Source organism: Scomber japonicus, chromosome 20, assembly GCF_027409825.1.
Source record: "Scomber japonicus isolate fScoJap1 chromosome 20, fScoJap1.pri, whole genome shotgun sequence".
Classification (NCBI taxonomy): domain Eukaryota; kingdom Metazoa; phylum Chordata; class Actinopteri; order Scombriformes; family Scombridae; genus Scomber; species Scomber japonicus.
Window position 1 is genome coordinate 19,177,745 of NC_070597.1, and position 21,087 is coordinate 19,198,831.

The window sequence follows — 21,087 nt, forward strand, 5'->3', positions numbered from 1 at the left end:
TGCCCTCTAGTCATCAGTTAGCAAATATTAGCATTGTCATTGAAAATGTGCTAGCATGCTAATGTTGGCATTTAGCTTGAAGCAGCACTATGCCTAAGGACAGCTTAATAATGCCGCCAGTGTGACAGTAGATACTTGTGTTGTTTCAAAATGAGCTCCTCATACAGGCGACCAGTGCTGAGAACAGAAGCAATGACCTTTAGGTTCCACATTTAAATGAGACTTTATTATTTGCCACACAGTAAGAGCGGCAAAAGGTCTGGATGTGCTCTATATTTATCTGAATACCTTTTCAATGAACAGCATAATGAAATGAACTGTAGCCAGGACTCTCAGATTTGCTGTGAAGTTGCGCTCTCTCTCTCTCTCTCCCTCTCTCTCTCTCTCCCTCTCTCTCTCTCTCTCTCTCTCTCTCCTTCTCTCCGTGCAATAAGTGTGTCCTAATTACTTTATTTAGCTGTCAAAGTTGTTTTTATGCAGCTTAATTAGCTTCTTGTGGACAACTACAATAGTAGCTGTTGTCTGTTCTTTGCCACGTTTTGTTGCTCATTACTCAACTGATGCTGTTTTTCACAGTATGGTGCTTCACCCTGTCTCCTTATGGCTGATTCATCTGATCTGCAGATCAGCAGCGAACTAGCTAGTCAGTACACAACAGACTGGTGTAGGTGGCAATCAAAACGGTTGTTTGTGCAAATCTATGGTCTCTCAGTAGGATTTTAATGCCACTGTGGTTTAACAAATATGGAATCCAATAAGTAACTTTTGACTCGCTTGATGTTTCAACTGGGATTTTGATGTTGGCACATTTCCTCTGGGTCTGGTTTTAACAACAGCTACTGAATGTGTATATGCTCTTGTTCGAAGGCCATTGTTGTCCCTATAAATTCTCCAAGGTGAGAAGGTTTTAACCTTTAAGGAGCCAGTCTAGTGGGCTTCAACTGAATGATATGAATGAGGATAGTGTTCATGTAAAAGGAAAAATAGCAGCTCGGATGCTTGTGCACACTCTGGCATGGTGATGAATGAACAGCATGTGTTGTGATTTACTCTTCTGGTTTTTAGCTAATTATTTTTTTCACATTTCCCTGAATGACTTTAATCCTTAACTGAAAAATCATAGCATGTCTTTTGTCTACATTGCATTATGTTCTGTTAAGGCTATTGGCTTGGTAAGGATTCATCAGATTCATCTTTTTTATATAAAAGTCATTATATCATTAACATATAATAATACTTATTGATAATAGTAAAATAATATCCAACAAACAAACAAAAAATAAATATATGACCACTATAAAAACTGGGGAATTTATTCTTTTAAGATTAGATAAGCAGTAAAACAACGTACAGTAAGCAGAACAAATGAAGGTTAATGTTAAGGAGGCAGAGCATGAATATCCTCACAAGTATAGTAATAGAGACTGTGTTTGTTTATGTGTGATGCATGAGTAGGTGGTTGTCTTCTGTCTTGGCAGCTGCTCTGATGACTTGAATGAAAAACTTGTTTTCTTTTGTCAGCTGAATGACTGAGTCCTTGTGTGTGTGGGACGACTCTTTTTGTTTTATTCTCACAGTCTGCACTGGAGTGGTTAACAGCCAGCGCTCCATGTGGAACAGCATGTACAGTCCACACATATTCATCCTCTTTGATATATTGCAAGTTTATTGAGCCACAGACTGTCAAACACTGTCAAGTCAGATTTGTGACAATTTATGAGAGAGTTTAAAACATGTCAGTTTTGGACTATATTCTAGAAATGATATTTTTTGTGCTGCTTTTGTTTAGATTACATTTAACAGTAGAACATTGGCCTCTGGTGTTAAATGAAAAAAGGGTAACATCTCTGTGACAAACTACTGTGACCGTAAATGACAGCAAAGCACTGTAGATACGGAGCTGAAATGAAAGAAAGTGAACATAAATTAGGTAAATGCATACATTAATATATTTTGTTTCTTTCATTGGGGGCGGGGGATGGTAGGGGAAATGCTGAGCATATACTTGTGACATCACAACCTTTCAGAAGTCCAAATGGCTCATTTTAAGGCATAGTTTCTGGTAGGCTGTGTGCATTTCTCCATAGACTGAGCATGTTGATGCTTTCACAGTATTTATGCAGCATCTACACTCAATCTCAATCAATCAATCTTTATTTGTATAGCGCCAAATCACAACAGAGTTATCTCAAGGCACTTTACACATAGAGCAGGTTCTAAACCAAACTCTTCAGGTTTTAACTTTAAAGAGACCCAACATTCCCACATGAGCAACAGTGGCAAGAAAAAACTCCCTTTTAACAGGAAGAACCCTCAGAACCAGACTCAGAGTGGGCGGCCATCTGCCTCGACCAGTTGGGGTTGACACCTGCTTTATAATCCAAAAAGAAATGAAAATGTCTCTTTCTACAATATGACACCTTTAATGTCAAATCTAAGGGATCTCAAAAAGTTATCTGAAAACACAAAATCACAATACAAGAACTGTCTGTTCTACTGGCTAAATTCTCTTAAACATTGTATCTTCTTTGTTTTATTTTTTTTAAACCCTTAAATGTAAGACATGTGGTTTGTAAGGATGGAAGCTCTGCTAGCACAGTGCTTATTCCAGCACCTTTGTCAAACCACAACATGATGTTTTTGCACTTCGATTTTTGTAGAGTGCAAGATATAATGTGTTAATTGGTGAGCTTTAGTGGTGCTAATAGGTGGATTTTTCATTTCCAGTCTCTGCTATGCAAAGCTTCATATTTAATGTAATATTACAGACATAAGAGTGAGATCAAACGTCCCAAAGTTTCGAGTTATAATTAGATGTAACAAATATATTTTAGTATAACACTGAAATATGCTTACTAGGTGGTAAATAGCCCGAGTGAAGCTAAAATCCTTATTTTCTGCCAGTTTAAAGGGGCACTCCACTGAATTGACACATGAAAAGTTGTGCAATAATAAGTTTTCTGTATTTAACTCATCTATGACCCTGATGATGTCATGTCACTTCAAATGTTTGTCACCTTGTTATTGTTGGTATGCTTAATTACACTCGTCTTTTAACTCAAAAAACGTAAAATGCTACACGTCGAGTTCTTTTGTCAACATGTGAATATTGGTAAGGCCTGAGGTCAACAAGATGATGACAGCTTCCTGCTCTGTGCTCACACTGACAGAGTCACACAGAGGTGAGGTGTGGACGGAAATGTAGGAGAGAGCGAGAGAGTGAGAATGAGATACTGTAGATAGAGATAGAGAGATAGAGGGAGAGAGACAGAGAGAGAGAGAGAGAGAGAGAGAGAGAGAGAGAAAGCAGAGAAATCCCATTCTCGCTCACTCCCACATCTTTTTCTCTTGCTGTATTCTGGCTCTAGTATCTCACACTGCAGCAGTCAGACTCCAGCAAGCAGCGAGTAACAGCAAGATTTCCTCAGTGTCTCTCCTCAGAAAGATCTTTTCTCTCTGGCTTCTCATTCAACTCTCTCTTTTTTCCTCTCCGGGGACAGCAGTAACCTCCAGGGGAACGACTACTCACCTGTCCGTCAAAAGCCTTTTTTTTCTTTTCTTTGAGTGAAGCCTGTTGAATTGAAATAGTGCTGACTTGGATTGTAAACATCATTTATCAGCAGTGATCGAGTTGGTCATCACTTTTAAATCTCTGCTGGTGCTGGATGTTTGACTCGCTACTGTAATTTCACCGAAAACCTTTGCTTATGGACCGTATGTTTTCAAAATGGATCGAGGTGGATCAGTGATGTAGATCCATCCTCTTTCCTGCTCCTTTTCCAAAGGCAACTCTCGTGGACAAAAACTTAATATCACCCTCTTTTTCTCTTCACATGCCACCCATGTTTGCCAGAATCTTCATTCCCAAGAAGCACCGGCAACGCTTCGATGAGGCCGTCTCCCAGAATGTGATCAACAAGCTCTGCCGCAGCAAGAGCATCAGCGAGCCGCACAGCAGGGTCCGGCGCAGTCGGAGCGAGGATCACTCTGAGCGCCACCACGGGTCCAAAAGGGCCAGCTCAGTGCCCAGGGATGGAGGGGAACCCGGAGGGAGGGGTGACGCAGAGAGAGACAGGGGCATGAGGAAGTCCGTCTCTGGGAAACCTGCGCATCCCCCCATCGGACCCAATCAGAGGTGAGCACATGACTCCGTATTTGTTGTTTTCTGGTCTTGTTTTGAGTCTGGGCCTGTTTTTAAGTGCTGTGTACTGTAGGAATTTGATTTATCTCAACATGTAATGCAGTAGCCAAAGATTCACTTTATTATTCAGACACTCAGACAGTCTGGATTTTTCAAAAATGTATATAAAACACGGGAAAAGCTTGTCTTTTTCTGAGTTGGTGTCTGATTCCTCCATCCTAAAGCTCATATCTGCCTCTGAGTTTTGTCACAAAGCTACACTTGGAAAACCTCAAAAAGATTATGTATCATAGTGTATATATGATGTTTTCACACCCTTCAGTACAGTATAAGTTAGAAAGTACTCAGCATATGGTCAAATAACACTGCTTGTGTCTAGCTCCTCACCCATTAAACACGTTAATCCTGCAGTGTTGTAAAGCCCTCAACCATTCAACCTATCCTGCTCATCCTCCACCCACAAACACACTGATTACACAGCTGCCCAATTAATAACACCACAATGGACTTAGCGCAGGATTACAGGGGTGGCATTGCACGCCCACACTCCCACACCAAGCTAACTATCTAAATCCCAAGATATGTCTTCATCCACACACTGACGGCTGAGCGTGTCAAGTGTAACCATATCGTCAGGTCATCACAAGAATAGGAGAGGGCTGGTTGGGTTAAATAGGAGATTACATCATGTGGGATAAGTGGCACAGTCACCATAAGAAGTTGCGCTGGTACTTTCTTCTGTCAAGAGGATTGTATAACAGTGTTTTGTCTCCACAGTAACTAGATAGAGATATAGACAAAATGTTCAATTGATATACAGTAAATGCTCAAAGTCAATCCCTATAGATTGGCAAATGTCTTTTTGGGTCACTGCTGGAGCTGCTGCACAATGTGCTAGTTGTAGATTTCCCTGTAGATTGTATTAAGCAGTGACTGATTGATTCCTTTTTGGGTTGTTATGTAATGATTTAAAGTATGTAAAGGTATGAAGTACCCAGGAATCAGGAGAGGCCTTAAGCAGCCTGGAACAGTTTGTCAAGTGTACTCGAAGCTGATGCTGCGTCGCTCTTTGTGGCTGCACAGCATTACACACAACTACACCCTCACACAGACACACACACACGCACACACGCACAGCACCCCATCCACCCGTCTGCATTTAGCTCATCTTACATAAGAGCCAGTATTCATGCCTATCAAAGAACAGATTTGTCTGTTTTCTCTCCCCATTCGTCTTTTTTTGCCCCCCCCAACCTCCCCTGTTTACATATCAAGGCAGTGTTGCCTTGAGTCGTTTCCATGGCAACGCACAGTGGCTAAACAGCATAAGTGCCTCATCTTTGATGTAATGGGAGGTTCCACCACTGGAGTGAATGAGAGTGAAGCACCATCATCAGCAAAATGTCAAAGCTGTTTTTTTTTTATGTTGGATACATCCTGAATCATTTTTATTTTTAAAAAACACAAAGAAAGGCTGCAGATTGATCTCGTTATGTAAGAAAAAACAGAAGTGTAAATCACAAAGTTGGATCACAGTAAAGAACAGCGTCATATCCCCGCTTGTTCAGACGCCCACATACAGGAAGTGACGAATCAAAACAAAAGTCAAGCACAATCAGACTTGTAAACAGAAGTGAGCGATCGTCCATCAACTGACAGCTGGCCTCCCCGTCCATTCACAGACCCATTGTTAATCATGAGAGAGTGTCATGTGCAGTGAAATGATGTCACATTCAGTGCTGATGGATTACATGATAAGTGGATAAACAGGAAATGAATCTGTAAACAATTAGTCTTGTGCAAAACACTCTCTGGTTTCAGATTCTTAAATGTGGGAATTTGCTAAGTTCTATATAATTTAAAACAGAATATCTTTGAGTTTTTGGAATTTTTGGACATGTGGACATTTTTCACAATTTTCTCACATTTTATAGCCAATTAATCCATCAATCAAAAAGATAATGGACATTTTTATTGTTAGTAAAATAACCATTAGTTGCAGTCCTAGTCACATTGATGTATTAATGAGAAAAGTAATTTTAGGAAACCCTAACCTCTGCTTTGTCATCTGATGTTGATTAACAAAAGAAATACATTAAAATATTTCTAATTAAACTGAAGTGGAGAAGGGGCTGCTAAAGTGTTAAAGTACTTCAAATTGTGGGTTTTGTTGTTAAATAACATACAGACCACATTGGGTCATGTTTTATTTCTAGTCTTTAAGAATTTAGATGATTATAGATTTTTATATAAAGAAGGTGTGAGATTTAATGTTTGTGGCTCTGTGTGTAAATTGGCTTCTTCATCTCTTCCTCAGGATTGTGCGCGTCTACAGGGGGAAGAAGACCTTCGGCTTTACGCTGCGAGGCCACGCTCCTGTCTGCATCGACTCCGTTATCCCAGGTATTGCTTCTAAATTAAACACCAGTACAGAACAGTACAGTACAGTACAGTGCAGAGACGCCTTCTCTCTAAGTGTGGTGGCTTGACCCAAACATTGTTCTGTGTTGGCTTACACCAAAGGGGGGGGGCGGATGTATTTTATGTGGGTGAGTCTGTTGTGGTGCCAGCCACTTGGGGTTAAAGGTGAACAGGAGGTGTGTGTGTGTGTGTGACTATGAGTGTACCAGGAAGTGAATTTGTCTGACTCACCAATGTAATGTTAAGAGGAAAAACACTTGGGAACAGACTGTGCTGTGCCAGAACAGACCCTGCCGTCAGTCAGTGCTGCGCAGTTACGTTCAGTTACACACCTTTATCTGTCTGGAGTTTTCTACATATTCTGTTTAATGTTGTTATGTCAGTGAGATAAAGTAAAAATGTTATGATTAATTAATTTGATGAAGCTTATTATGTTCCTAGAGTTTGGAAGTATATAACTTTATTTATATGTTCAATACAATTACATTATGCTGAGATAATGATGCAGTGTTATTTTGTAGGAACTGATCATTTTAAAAAGCAAAAACAAACAAATATCAGTTTAATCATACTTTCATTGAATCAATACTTTTATTGATGTTATCAAGCACTTAGAGTCTCAGAAAAACATCCTTGTACTCAGATTAACTGCTTTTTAATTTTTTTAGCCTTCTATATAATGATGTTTTTACAGCGGACCATATACAGTACATGCTCTGTAATGCTGCTACAAATGTCTCATATTACAAAAAACATATGATAGCAAATTTTTTTTCAAAGGAATAGTTGGACATTTTTTCTGAATACCACTTCAAATCAAAGCTAAACATGAAGCTACTGTAAAACCGTTAAACATGAAGCTACACTCAGGAGATGGTTATGTTAGCTTAACTATGCATAAAGACTGGAAACAGGGAATGTTACATATGAGTTATTCCTTAACATAACCCCACATTAAACCGCTGGGTCATTTTTAATGTTTGGATTAAATAATAAAGTATAAGGTGTTAATAAGTGAGCTTTTGAAATGCTGGTAGGAACGTTTTGTTATCTTGAGGTTAGCTAACTAGGCTGCTAGCTTAAACCAGTCTATTGTAAGACTGGACAATAAGACACATTTAATAACCTAAATAGGAATACTTTGAAATTTTGAGATTGATATCATGTTCATATGTGTCCTCTCAGCATAAAGCTACAGCCAGGAGCTAATTAGCCTAGCTTAATGTTTGGTATCAGTAACATTATTTCAAACTATTCCTTTACAGTTACTAAATTCGTTCACATTATCCACAGTTTGTACCTTATGTGGATTAAAACATATTTTCCTCATAGATTTGTATCAAAATGTGGAATAACTAAAAAGCCCTGTTTCTTTGCTCCAACATGTCAGCAATGCAGACATTTTAATTTGTTTTGGTTTACCTACATTTCCTGTTTCCAGTGTTTTGGATAAAAATGTGCCCAGCTGCTCGTTAATTAGAGGGCTCAAACTTACTTTTGCATATTAATAATGGTTTTTGGCTATTTAGAGGTTTTTTAATTACTTTAATTTTTATATATCCTGCATTAAACGCTCACCTAATTAACTGTAATAGCTTAGCGCAACAGAAACAGCCGACTAGAGAGGCTGTGAAGTTACTGTTGAGGGACTTTGCCAGGTTCCTCGGTGAGAAGGGAGGTGTGTGTGTGTATGTGTGTGTGTGTGAGTGTGTGAGTGAGTGTGTGTGTGTGTGTGTGTGTGTGTGAGTGTGTGTGTGTGTGTGAGTGAGTGAGTGAGTGAGTGAGTGTGTGTGTGTGTGTGTGTGTGTGTGTGTGTGAGAGAGAGAGAGAGAGAGAGAGAGAGAGTGTGTGTATTCGATGACAGCACCGTTCCCACCCACCATCATCTCCCACCATTGTACAGTGAAGCGGCCAGAGCGGGCTGACTCAGTGGGCCTTATGGAGGTTGATCTGGAGATAGTGGGGGTGGAGAGCATGTCTCTCATCGTGATCTGAACAGAGATCTTTTAACTACTGTAGGAAACCACAAACTCTCTGATATAAGGTCTGTCTCGTGGCCTGTGAATGTGCCTAGATCTGCGCCTGCTGCATTATCACATGAATAGTTGGTTTGCGGTTAAAAAAGAAAGGTGACATGACATTCAGTGTGTAAGAAATACAGCGGCTGAGTTGATGGATGTGGAGGCGACAGGGGATGGGCGCAGCGCAGTCAGAACAGATTCCACCAGGGATTGTTTTGACAGCGCTGTTTCCTTACGTAATAAGATTTAGCATGGAGATCATCCCGTTTGTTGATGGGCTTTGTTGGATGTCATACACAGATTGACAGCATCACATTAGTCACCATCTTTCCCTGCTATGCCCGTCTGTTCCTTGCACCTTGTTAGCCGGTGACATCGTGCCAGGATCCCTTTTCCAGTCTTTGATTTTCTGCCATTTTCTGTCTCCCTCTCAGATAGTCCTGCTGAGGAATGTGGACTGAAGCCAGGCGACCGCATCCTCTTCCTCAATGGACTGGACATGAGGTCTGTTTTTAATGGATAACATTATTATTAGTAGCAGCAGTAGTAGTAGTAGTAGTAATATTTTTTCTTTGCCTGCTGTCCAAGTTCTGGAACTTAAGCTGTATATTTAGAGTTATTAGGGCTTGTTTCTCTCCAGGAGAAGTAATCTGGTGACATTTATTCTCATTCAATATGAAAAACAGCTTGCACAGTCCCAGTCATTTTTGCATTAAAACAGCACTTTATTCTGCTTCCTATCCAGGAGAAATTGGAAGTTTCAGCCAAGAATAAACCATTTAAAAATACATTACTGTACAAAATGTATTATCACATCTAGTATCTCTTCTTATTTGGTAGCCAGAATGGAAGGGAAACTTTATTGTATAAACAAGTACAATTTACAAAAACTTAATTTCATCCTTAAACTCATTCTGGGAAAAACACATGGACAGACTGCTGTAGTTAGGCATTTGGGGGAAGATCGGTACCAGGAGTGGTATCGATCTTCTCATATAACTCTCAGCAAGACACACGTGAACACGAGCTTGTGGGAGTCGTCGCAGTTCTTTTGTGGACTTCACAACTTCTTGACCTTCTGCCTCTGGACTTCAGAGAGAAAGTGTGGGAGTGCAGATAAGAAATCCATCACTTATGAAACTGAATTGTACCCATACGAGCTCAGCAAATTCAGTATATCAACCAATGTATCAGCCAATATATCCAATGGTCTGAGACGGCGTTACTGATAGCCATGTGAAGAGAGGGCTCACAGTGCTGTTCCCATGGCTGCCTGATGTACCAATTTGATTGGCGCTGTATAATTTTGCTGCGCTCCCTGATTACACGGTGCTGCAGCAGTAGGTGGTGATCGAGAAAACAGTGGGAGTTGTTCACCAGAGAGAGGGAGGGAGAGAAAGAAAATACAAGTACAAGATATGTGTAGGCAGCCAGTGTATACATAGAAAGCATATGGTGTATGGTATCTAAAAAAACAGCAGAAAGAAAAAAAGATTGTAACTTTAATGAAAACAGTCTTTTCTCAGGTGTATTCAAATTTATAAAACCTTTTCAAAGAAATCTTACTTTTTTTAAGCTGAGGTCAGTCAGTATGTTGGAATCATACAGAGCTTGTCTGTACAGCACATCTCAGGCGAAGAAAAGGATGTTATAACTTTCTGTACAATAAGTGTTATAACTTTCTGTACAATAGGTGAATTGAGCCTTACAATGATTCTGACAAGACTCATATCTCTTGTGCAGGTTTATAGCCAATAGTCAACTCATTTCACAGTCTGACTTTCTGCTTTCATGGATTAATGTTTATTTCTCTCAGCAAATTTACACTGTCACAAAATAAATGTTAGCGGTAGGGAAGCAGAAAAAACTAATTTCTGCAGTTATGTTTACTTTTCAATGCTTTCTTCTGATCTTCTTTCCCTTATTCTTTTTTGACTTTAAAAAATATTTAGTTATAAAAAGGAAAAAAGGATTACATTTTGTTCTTGTTATGGTAGACTTCTACTACATTTTCACAAATAAAAAAAGCTTAAGGAGTCAGTGTTGCATAATTCAGAATGCTAGGAGTCTTGTAGTAGATAACGTCAATCCACCTGCTTTATTTTCTATAGTTAAAGTCTCTCTCCATCCTTACGTAACTTTCCTCTCGGGTTCACTTTGATGTTTTCTCTCTGTAGGAACTGTTCCCATGAGAAGGTGGTGTCTATGCTGCAGGGCAGTGGGGCGATGCCCACTCTGGTTGTAGAGGAGGGTCCATCTGACTACTCTTCAGACCAAACAGACCCAGAAGAATCCCCCAACTTGGCTCCCACCACATTGCCACGCTCCAGGTGAGTAAAAGACCAGACACCTGACATTTTGAGTTGACATTTTCAGTAATTCATGATCTGCTGAGACTAAGAAACTAATATCAGAACCACCTTTCTGTTATGATAATCTTTCATTGTGCCCATTGTGCAGGTCCCCAGCCCTCAGTTCTCTCCAGTGGGTGGCTGAGATTCTTCCACCCAGCATCAAAGTGCATGGGCGGACATTCAGCCAGCAGCTAGAGCACTTGCTGACCATCCAGGAGAGGTACACTGTCTGTAAGGCCCTGGAGACCTTTTTCCAGCACAGGTTAGTGGGATGGAGGGAAAAGAGGGTCAATAAACTATAAATATTGAGATTTTGGGAAAGTTAGAAATTGTGACGGAACTCCCCAAAATCTAACGAGAAAGTCCCTCCTTTGTGTTTCTGGCACCAAACAGTCACAGCATGATTTATAAGATGTTTAATAATATTTATAGTCATCTTCATCATCTTTGAAATACTCTCACTTGGGAAACATTGGTGTGCTTTTGGGGATTGGCAGCTACTAAGAGAGTTTTTAGCAACTGTCATTATCCTGCTAGCTTACATTGACAAGTAGTGACAGAAAATCATCTGTTGCCTGGGAAACTGTTTTTTTTTTTTTTTTTTACTGCACACTGTATATGCAGGCAGGAGACAGAGTTGGAGTAAGAAATGAGCATTGTAGAAACAAAGGCACATAGCTAATCAGGTAGTTTAAATCTACCATTAGACACTAATAGTATTTAAGAGATAGATGGAGAATTAGCGTTACAGATGAGGAAATGATCAGGAGTCAGTATTGTGTGTGCTTTTCTTTTTTTTCTGATGTAAACATGTGATGCCGCAGGATTAAAACTAAAATACCAATCAAATTCTACTATAAATGCATACAGTAAAAAACACTTGCAGGCAGAAACTGCTATCCTCCCACCTTTTGATAATCTGTTTTCCTCCTCTGCTTCAATCTCAGATAGATTTCTCATTACAGATGCAGGGAATATACATCTAAGCTAAATCCTCACGTTGACTGTCAATCAGTTACCCAGCACTGCACGCGGGTTGATTATATAAAGATTATATGTATGTTTACTGGGGTTTTGTGTGTGTTTGTGTTTGTGTTTTGCAGGAATGTGGATACCCTGATTGTGGATGTGTTTCCAGTGTTAGACACTCCAGCCAAGCAACTGATCTGGCAGTTCATCTACCAGCTTCTGACCTACGACGAGCAGGAACGCTGCCAGGGCAAGCTGTCACGCTTCCTGGGTATCAAGAGCAATGGTGAGCCAAAGCATACAATGTGGGGATTATCTTCATTTTGGAGGGAAACTCTGAATACATACATGCACAATCACTCAGATGCTTGATTGATTTGGAAAAGCAACGTGACTCAGCTCAAAGCATGATCTTACTGTTTGATGTACAGTAGATGTTCTGTATATATCATATACGGCACGTGTATACCATCAAGAGTTCAAGTCTGACTACTGACTTCTATATTTACACCATCATCGCTGTATATTTTTCTGTGTGTGTGTGTGTGTGTGTGTGTGTGTGTGTGTGTGTGTGTGTGTGTGTGTGTGTGTGTGTGTGTGTGTGTATGTTTGTGTGTTTTGCAGCAGTGTTGGAGCCTGATGCAGGTCCGGAGCACCACCGGCGGAGCAGCTCCATGCGTGTTACGGGGTCATCGTACCGCGGCAGCGTCAGAGAGAGGAGCTCTGACGACTGCATCATCGGGACTCACCTGGGAATGGGTACGCTGCACATGAAAACAACAACAACATGGGCTTGACAAAACACTTCAAACTCAAGGTCCACTTACTTCCAGGGTTTTTATCTGTTTATCTGTCACAGCCTCTCTGGCACAAAGATAGATCTGTTGAGCACTTTTAGGACATCTCACCTGCATTTAAGGACTTAAAGTTCAGCACGAAAGTGCTTTGACCTTGGAAGTAGTAGTTTGCCAATCTCAACTCAAGGTCCACTTACTAGCTTTATGAGGAGCTTTAATGGTCTTCTTACACACAGCTTTCAACCATATTGCTGAATATTGCTGAGTGTGTCTTGACTCTTGACTTGACACTCAAAACTATCCAAACACTTTTAGACTTTGGTTCCATTCTTCAACCAGTAACAGAAATGTACCCATCCTAATTTGTACTAACAGTAAAAGTATGTCCCAGGTGGATTCTGTTTTGTAGCTAGCTACTCTATTTAGACTATCTTCAAGTGTCCAAATCAAACATAAATCTCACAAACCCAAAAGAGAAGCACTTAAAAATGAATTGTCACTGATTTTGATTAAAGCTTGATTTACATCACTGCCTTTTACTCATTTACAACCACAAAGTAAACATATATTATTTTGAAAAACTGATATTTTTCTGTACAGCTTTGTTTTGTACAGCCTATTCTTCAGTACTTCATTATTATAACATAGCATCATTGTTTGGGTTGGAGTCCTTGAACATACCAGGAAAATGAGTCCTCCTCCAGCAGTTACTATACTATCTATATTACCTTGAGTAAGTTGAACTGCACAGAGCTCAGTCATATGAGGTTAGGTTATGTAATAAGTGCACGGGTCAGCTCCCAGGTGGGAATGAGCGTAATTGTTAGAACGTGCAGGAGGCTGTTGCTGAAGAAGATGTGTGAATCCTCTGTGTGTACTTGAAGGTGAAATAAGGGAAAAAAATGTCATCACCAGTTCATACTCCATACTCAACTGCCTTTGCTTTCAGTAAGATCCCAAAGCTGTCAGTTCTCATAGGCACATTTATTTCCAGCTGAGGTTGTTTCAGGCTTCAGTTATTTCATTCATGGGTTCCCCCTGTTTTCCATTGCCATTGCTAACTCCTATTCCAGGAGCCAAGCTTGTGCCTTCTGCTCCTCCACGCTGTTCTGCTCTGCTTCATCCTCTCTCCGTCTTCACTGGAGATGGATGGAAGGAGGAGGCTTACATGGCTTGTGTCACTGTTCATGCTTTATTGTGCTTTAGGAATTCATGTCGATGAATCTGGCAGCCCGGAGGAGAGGCAGTCAGGAGATGGAACCTCCTTCCCCGAGTCCCCTGACCTCAATCATGTAGGTATAACTGCAGCTTTTCAGCGCCGTAGCTACCCAGCAACTGGCATTATGAATGCTGCTTATGTTATCTGTGCTCTCTGGTCTCACGTTATTTGAAGGTCCACAAAGAAGCAGGCCTTCAAACTAAGTGTTACCGCAGAGATTGTGTGTTAACCAGCTGATCATGCCTCCATTCATAGATGACAGGTGTGTACACGGAGCTGGAGAACGTGTACGCAGGGAAGAGTGTGTCTCCACTGCACGGTGGCTCCTCAGCAGAGCCCGAGGGCCTGGGACAAACTGAGGCCTATGGGCGCTCTCTCTCCCCCCTCACGCTCCCCCCTCTCACAGGTACTCTGGGGCTGACACACACGCCCAAACACTCAATTGCACACACATGTGCACATGCTTTCTTCCAATGGTTCAGAGCCATCTGCCATCTAGACCCAATGCCTTTACAGAAAAAAACATTGAAGTAAATTTAGCAAAAACTGCTAAATTTCAGGCCTGGGTGGAACATGACTGATGACATGTTCACATGGATTTTTAAACAAGTTAATCTGATGTGAGCATGGCAGGAGAACCACTGATTTTTGAATGTGTTTGATTTAGAACTCATTCAAATTCTACAATCTTTACTGTATATGCATATATGCATGCAGTTTATCTTTCTGTTGCCATGGTAACCTCTAACTAACCAAATGGTCCTTGAGGCGACAAGAATGTCACACAGTTTTCTTTAAAAGAAGAAGTAGCATAAAGATCTGCAGTGAGATTTTCACTGAACACATGTTCTACACCAGCAGCAGTAACCTTTTTCTTTTTAAAGGTAACCGTAAATCCGGCCTGTCCCTGACCTGGAAGGAGCCTCTCCCCACTCCCGTGTACGAGATCCACCACCAGAGCAGCGTGGACTCCAACCCTTATGTCAGCCTGGAGAGCCCCCCTGCCTCGCCTCAGCACTCAGACGGAGGTCTCAACACGCTGACCCACCGCAAGAAACTATTCACCTTCTCCCGCCCCCCTCGCAGCCGCGACACCGACAAGTTCCTGGACGCCCTGAGCGAACAGCTGGGCCACCCGGTCACTCTGGTGGACGACTTTGTGCCCGGGGAGAACGACTACGAAGAGGTGAGGAAGAGCCTCCAAATAGCAGTATCATCAGTTGTAGTTTTGCACACACATACAGTACATGCTTTGTTTGTATATGCAGGTGTTGACATGCTTTTTTGAGCATAGGATGTTAGTATTGCAGAGTATAAATAATTACTATTATTTATCTTATTTAGATACCAGTATGTTATTTCAATTAGATTGTGACACATTAGTATGTTTACTGTAAATAGATTACATTTCATGGCAGTCTTAATACTTTCACTGCCAAAAATTGTGAAGTTATCAACACTTTTTAGGCTGAAGAACAGAACAGCACCCTTTCTCTGTGCATACTGCATATTTTCCATGCAATCTGATACAGCAGCAGACTGTGTGAGCAGTGACTGTACAGGCCAGCAGTTAGTTTATGGTAATGATACTAATGTCTCATAGTTACTGTAGTATTGCATTATTTATATGTTAAATAAAGTATCATTAACAGATTACTGTCTGTGCGTTTGCTTATTAGCAAATAATAAGCCAATTCACATTTGATTGGAAATAATGACGTTGTAGTGTTGCATGTTGACATTAGAGCAACTCTAATGTGTGCTACAATGAACACTTGTGTCACATGAACAGATATATCAAGGTGGTTGTCATGGTTTCAGAAGAAGAGGTGTGCCTGTAAGTAAAAACACGATTAACCTACAGTAGAGTGTAATTATACCTGCCTGTTCCTGACTAGAAATTTAAGGTTATAATATAATAAGGTGCTTGCTGATTTTAATTTAGGGTGCTACTCTCCTCATTTGTCACATCATGAGCAGAATTCAGTGTTGCAAGAAAGTTGTTTGCAAACATATCACATTCTTGTGTTCCATACATAGATGAGTAGGAGTCCTAATCATATTTAAATGCATGTTTTAAAGTCATGTTGATTAACAGTTTTTTATTTTATTTATTTTCTATTTTTTTGCTTTTAATGGCATTTTTTGTCCAAAAAGTAGTTAAAAAACTATTTTGCACTTTTACAATTAAGACATAAGTTTGACTTGAGAAGCTTTTTTAATGAGGTGCAGCAGATAAAGTTTCTGTTTCAGATAGATAGATATCCAACATATACTCAGAGCCTAAATAAGCCTAAAAATAACCAGAATCACATAGCAGATTTACAGCATATTGATAAGCAAGATAACAAAATTAAGAGTTTGGATTATATTTGAAGTTTCAAAGGGTCTGATTGTGTAGCTCTCTTCCCTCCAGATGAGCTTCCAGGAGGATCAGGAACTGGGGTTCATGCCTCGGCAGCTCAGCAGTGGCAGCAGCGAGGATCACAGTAGCAGCGACGAGGCTTCTTCTCCCACCTACTCCTCAGGCTCTGAACCCATCCCACCACCGCCCACCCAGAGCCCCCCTCCTCCCCCACCCTTTCAGTCCTTGATACCGCCTCCTGTCCAATTCACCGACCCCATGCCGCCCATCCGCTTCTCCCCGGAGCACGTCCCCCGCAGCCGGATGCCCTTCCAGCCGCACCACCCCATCATCCCTCCTCCCCCGCCCCCTCCCAGGACCCTCCTGTCCAGCCGCTCTCCATTACACAAGGTGCTCCACGCTGCAGAGGAGGCGGAGAAGACTCACCAGCGCTTCCAGGTCACCACCCGCCTCTCGCACGGCCACACCGCCCTGGGCAGCAGCACCACCCTGCGCTCGTCCCAGCCGTCCCGCCCCTGCTACCTCCCGCGGCAGCTCAGCCAACCCCAGCCCATTCGCCAGCCGTCCCCCCAGCCGTCCCCTCAGGTGCTGAGGCCGAGCCACCTCGTCCTCCAGAGGCACCACCAGCTCCACCACCAACACAGCTACCAGGGCCCGCTGCCATCATCCCTGGAGGATCACAGCCCGTCCCAGTGTCAGAGCCAAGGCCCCGCAGCATCCTCGCTACTCTCCCAGACTCCGGCTTCCCACTCCTCCCTCCCCATCCACACTAAAACCTATGAAACCCTGCGACCGGAGCACCAGTCAACACAGGTAACATCTGCATTTACATGACTGTAGCTAATTGGTTAATCTAAAAAAAAAATATGACAAAGAAGGTTTCATTATTTCACCTTCGGATTGGAATGAAAGATTAAATTGTATTATCACTCTGAAAATGTATAGAAAAGGACAGCACAGGAAGGTGCAGTGCAGCAATACCATAGCAATGAGTGCCTAGCAACAGACGAAAAAAGAGAAGTGGCATCACAGAGGTTACCACTCCGACTAAAGTCCTGTGGTCATCTTTGGAAAATAGAAAACCTTGTTAAGATTAGACAATTTTTTTTTAGCAGCTGCTTCTGTCACACAAATGACTCCCAAATATCTGCCCATTTTTAACAACAGATGTGATAGAAGCAAACTGTCAGCTTAAACATCTGTGTGCAGTCTTAAGAGTGATCACACCTACAGTTGGCTGGTTTAGATACAAGTATAACTGGATATTCATTGTGTTTGCTACAAGTGATGGAGAATAGACAATAAAAGCAACTCATGTTTACCAAAATTATATTATCTGTTCCCTTGTTAAGAATATCTTGTTTAAATGTTCTTCCAGGCACCCCCGCCTCCACCTCCACCCCTGCCCCCACCCTGTGACCCGCCTCCACTGCCCAAGCCAGGTCACGCTTCGGACGCCAACCACATGAGCGTGAAGAGGCTGCGATGGGAGCAGGTGGAGAACTCTGAGGGTACCATATGGGGTCAGGTGAGTGGTGAGCTCTTTATCCTCCAATGCCAGGAGATAAAATAAACACTTGAGAGTCATTTGATCCGAATGGTTTATTCAGCCGTGGTAGATGAACTGAAGAAAGTAAAAGCTCTCAGTATGAAAGTGTAACCCCACCTTTGAGTCTTCCCACCTTGGCTGTGAATTTTCTCACTCCTCCTACTTGCCATAAAAAAAACCTACTCATGTGCTCTGTTATGTGTCTGATGAGTCATCGGAGCAAAAATCTTCTTTTTTTTTTTTTGTAAATAGAATACATGCTGGATCTTATCTGCTCATATTTACCAAAAGGCTCTAGTCTGCAACCCTTTCAAACACAGATAAAGTCTGGTATTTGCACTTGTCCACAACACTGACTTTAAGGAATATTTTTAGTCTTCTGCATGTAGGTTACAAAACCTTGAATGTGCCTTTGGAGAGTACAGAGTGTGTCCTTGTCTCTGTTTAGCTCGGCGAGGACTCAGACTACGACAAGCTCACTGACATGGTGAAGTATTTGGACCTTGACCTGCACTTTGGTACTCAACGCAGATCCAGTGAGTGGTTATTTGATCTTATTAATCTCTTTAATATAATGCAGCATCATCAATAGCATGTCATATGTTTGTGTACACCATGCTCAGTATCATACATAATCTGTGTTTGTATGAATCATAACCATCACATAATACATCTGCATTGCATGAGAGTATATGTGTGTGTATATATATATAGCTATTGACATCACCTGTTTTGTTTGTACCTTCACAGTTATGATGTTCTCCATAATCTGCTTTGGAGCTGCACCCTTCACCTGCTCATCCATTCTCCATAAGGCACCATACCCCACCTCCCCTTCCCCTCTTCTCATGTCTGACAGAGTTCAGTAATAACTCAGCTCTGCCAGAAGACACTCTTATGTATTGAAGCTATCCTTGACAGAGCATTTTGTTCTCGGGAGAGTGAAATGGCAGAACTGTGTTATTAATCCATCAACCCAACACATGTAGCCACTGTGTGTATGTGTGTGTCTGTGTGTGTGTGTGTGTGTGTGTGTGTGTCTGATTAATTCCCGGTGCCTGGAGAACACATCCTTACACCGTTATTAAAATTATCAGTCTCTCCTCCAGAGCCAGCCTTCCTGCCAGAGAACTTTAAAAAGAAAGACGTGGTGGAGATTCTGTCACATAAGAAAGCCTACAACGCATGTGAGTACGACGACGACGACGCGGCCGCAGGTCACACACACACGTGAAAGGCCGAGGCTCAAGTGTGTGAGACTACAGCAAAATAACAACTACTATTTTTGTAATTGGTTTTATCAAGTTCAACAGCAGAGTTTCATTTGGCAAAAACTGAGAATGTACCACTTCAAAAACTGTGAATGCAATAGTCACAACTTAACATGCATTCAGCTATCACATTGAAAAGATGGAGTGAAACATTTAACATGTTGTTTCAGTTGTTTCTCGGTCAGCTCATTTGCTGTGTGAGAATGTACAAAAGATTTGAGCCTGTGATCAGACTGAAGTCACCTGAATGAGGGAACACACCAGATTGGTTACCTGGTGTTTGCTAAAGAAGCTAAGGGCAGAGAGGAGTAACAAGAAGCAGCTGGTGTAGGGGTGTGTGAATGAAAGGTGTGAACATTTATTTATTCATTTATTTCAGTAGCTGTGATGTGGATGGAAGTCTTTGACTGATTATATAAATGACAGGTAAGATATGGAGCAATAAACAGGCTGGAATAGTTTGATCATTTTATTTTAAGTTTTTCCTGAAATATTCTTCTTTCATGTGATTTAATTGGAGAGTATAACAGCTTTTGGAACATGCATTTGCTGTTGTGGTGTTTGTCTCACCTAAAAACCAGAAAAATGTTAAGATGCTCAAAACTAGCTGTGAGACAGAGTGAGAAAGAGTGAAAGGGGGGGGGGGGGTGATGGAGCTGAGACTGCCTTGTATGAATGTAGGATAGGATTCACACACAAAAATATAACAAAAGTAGTAAGTGTGAGCTAATTTATTGCATGTAGTACAAAAATAGAAAATAGTTGATTTGTTTTTTTTTTGGTTAAGTGTGAGTGTATAGTTTTGTCATTTGTGTAGAAGCCAATGAAACTCTGTTGTGAAATTTGAGCCAAAATGAAATACTGTAATATAAATGAAAAGCTGATTGTTTGTTTAGGTTAACTAACTAACAGTGTCCATTGTATAAATTTGGTATATCATCATTTTAGGATTTATTCTTAGGGGTAATATCTGTAATGTCTCGTAAGAATAAACAGCTTGCTGTATATAACAAAAGAAAAAGTAATTAGAAAATGATCATTTTGGCCAAAAAGCCTAATTAGTTTTTTTTTTCTCATCAAGAATACTTTCATTAGATCTGCCCTCGCTTCTTCACTGTTATATTAGATAAATTATACCTTATTATACTGTGGATGATGGGTTTAATTTCCTGTTAAGAAGGATATGTTCTGCAGTTATCACATCCATAATTTCAGCGTGTTTCATAACCAGGTTTATACTGTAATTTTAGATTTCACAGTCAATGTGACAACGCAGAAATGCAGTGAAAAGTATGAGTAATGCACGGTGGGAAATTACACATCATCGCAGGGGAGTGAAGGTTTTTTTTCCCCTGCATTTAAGAACACAGTGATTCTAGTATAACTATAATTTTGTTCATAATGTTTCATCTGGTACCTGTACTCCCATGTGTCTTTTGCTCCTATTCTCCTCCTCCTCCTCTTCCTCCTCCCCCTCTTCCTCTCTGCAGCCATCCTCATCGCCCATCTCAAGCTGTCCCCCACGGAACTGCGACAGGTCCTGATGAACATGTCCACCGATAGGCTGGAGCCGGCGCACATCAAGCAGCTGCTGCTCTACGCCCCCAACGACGAAGAGGTCAAACAGTACGAGCTGTTTGAGCAAGACCCGGCCAAACTGAGCGAGCCGGACCAGTTCATTTTCCAGGTACGGGAAAGAAACTTCCGACTGACCGAAGTTCTAAAAATCAAGATAGGATGATGTAATTGAAGTGTTTGTGTGTTTCAGATGTTGATGGTGCCCGAGTATAAGACCCGTCTGCGGAGCCTCCACTTCAAGACAACCCTGCAAGAGAGGACGGAGGAGATGAAAGTCGCGTATGACTACATCTACAAAGCGTCAGTGGAGCTGAAGACCAGCAAGAAACTGGCCAAAATCCTCGAGGTAAAACTCCACTGGAGGTGAAATGAATGCAAACCAATCATTCTGTATGTTTTCAG

General features: G+C 41.3%; 1 protein-coding gene across 1 annotated transcript in view; it reads left to right on the forward strand.

The window, feature by feature from the left end:
• The window catches only part of grid2ipb (glutamate receptor, ionotropic, delta 2 (Grid2) interacting protein, b), a 34,205-nt gene that overhangs the window by 10,407 nt on the left and 2,711 nt on the right, over positions 1–21,087 (forward strand). Inside the window, exons 5-20 of the mRNA XM_053340763.1 lie at positions 3,854–4,135; positions 6,459–6,544; positions 9,018–9,087; positions 10,761–10,913; positions 11,044–11,199; positions 12,041–12,192; positions 12,531–12,665; positions 13,910–13,995; positions 14,178–14,328; positions 14,807–15,108; positions 16,339–17,100; positions 17,666–17,815; positions 18,285–18,372; positions 18,934–19,023; positions 20,598–20,794; positions 20,876–21,031. Coding sequence (XP_053196738.1) covers positions 3,854–4,135; positions 6,459–6,544; positions 9,018–9,087; positions 10,761–10,913; positions 11,044–11,199; positions 12,041–12,192; positions 12,531–12,665; positions 13,910–13,995; positions 14,178–14,328; positions 14,807–15,108; positions 16,339–17,100; positions 17,666–17,815; positions 18,285–18,372; positions 18,934–19,023; positions 20,598–20,794; positions 20,876–21,031 — 3,016 coding nt within the window. The remainder of the gene's footprint in view (positions 1–3,853; positions 4,136–6,458; positions 6,545–9,017; positions 9,088–10,760; positions 10,914–11,043; positions 11,200–12,040; positions 12,193–12,530; positions 12,666–13,909; positions 13,996–14,177; positions 14,329–14,806; positions 15,109–16,338; positions 17,101–17,665; positions 17,816–18,284; positions 18,373–18,933; positions 19,024–20,597; positions 20,795–20,875; positions 21,032–21,087) is intronic.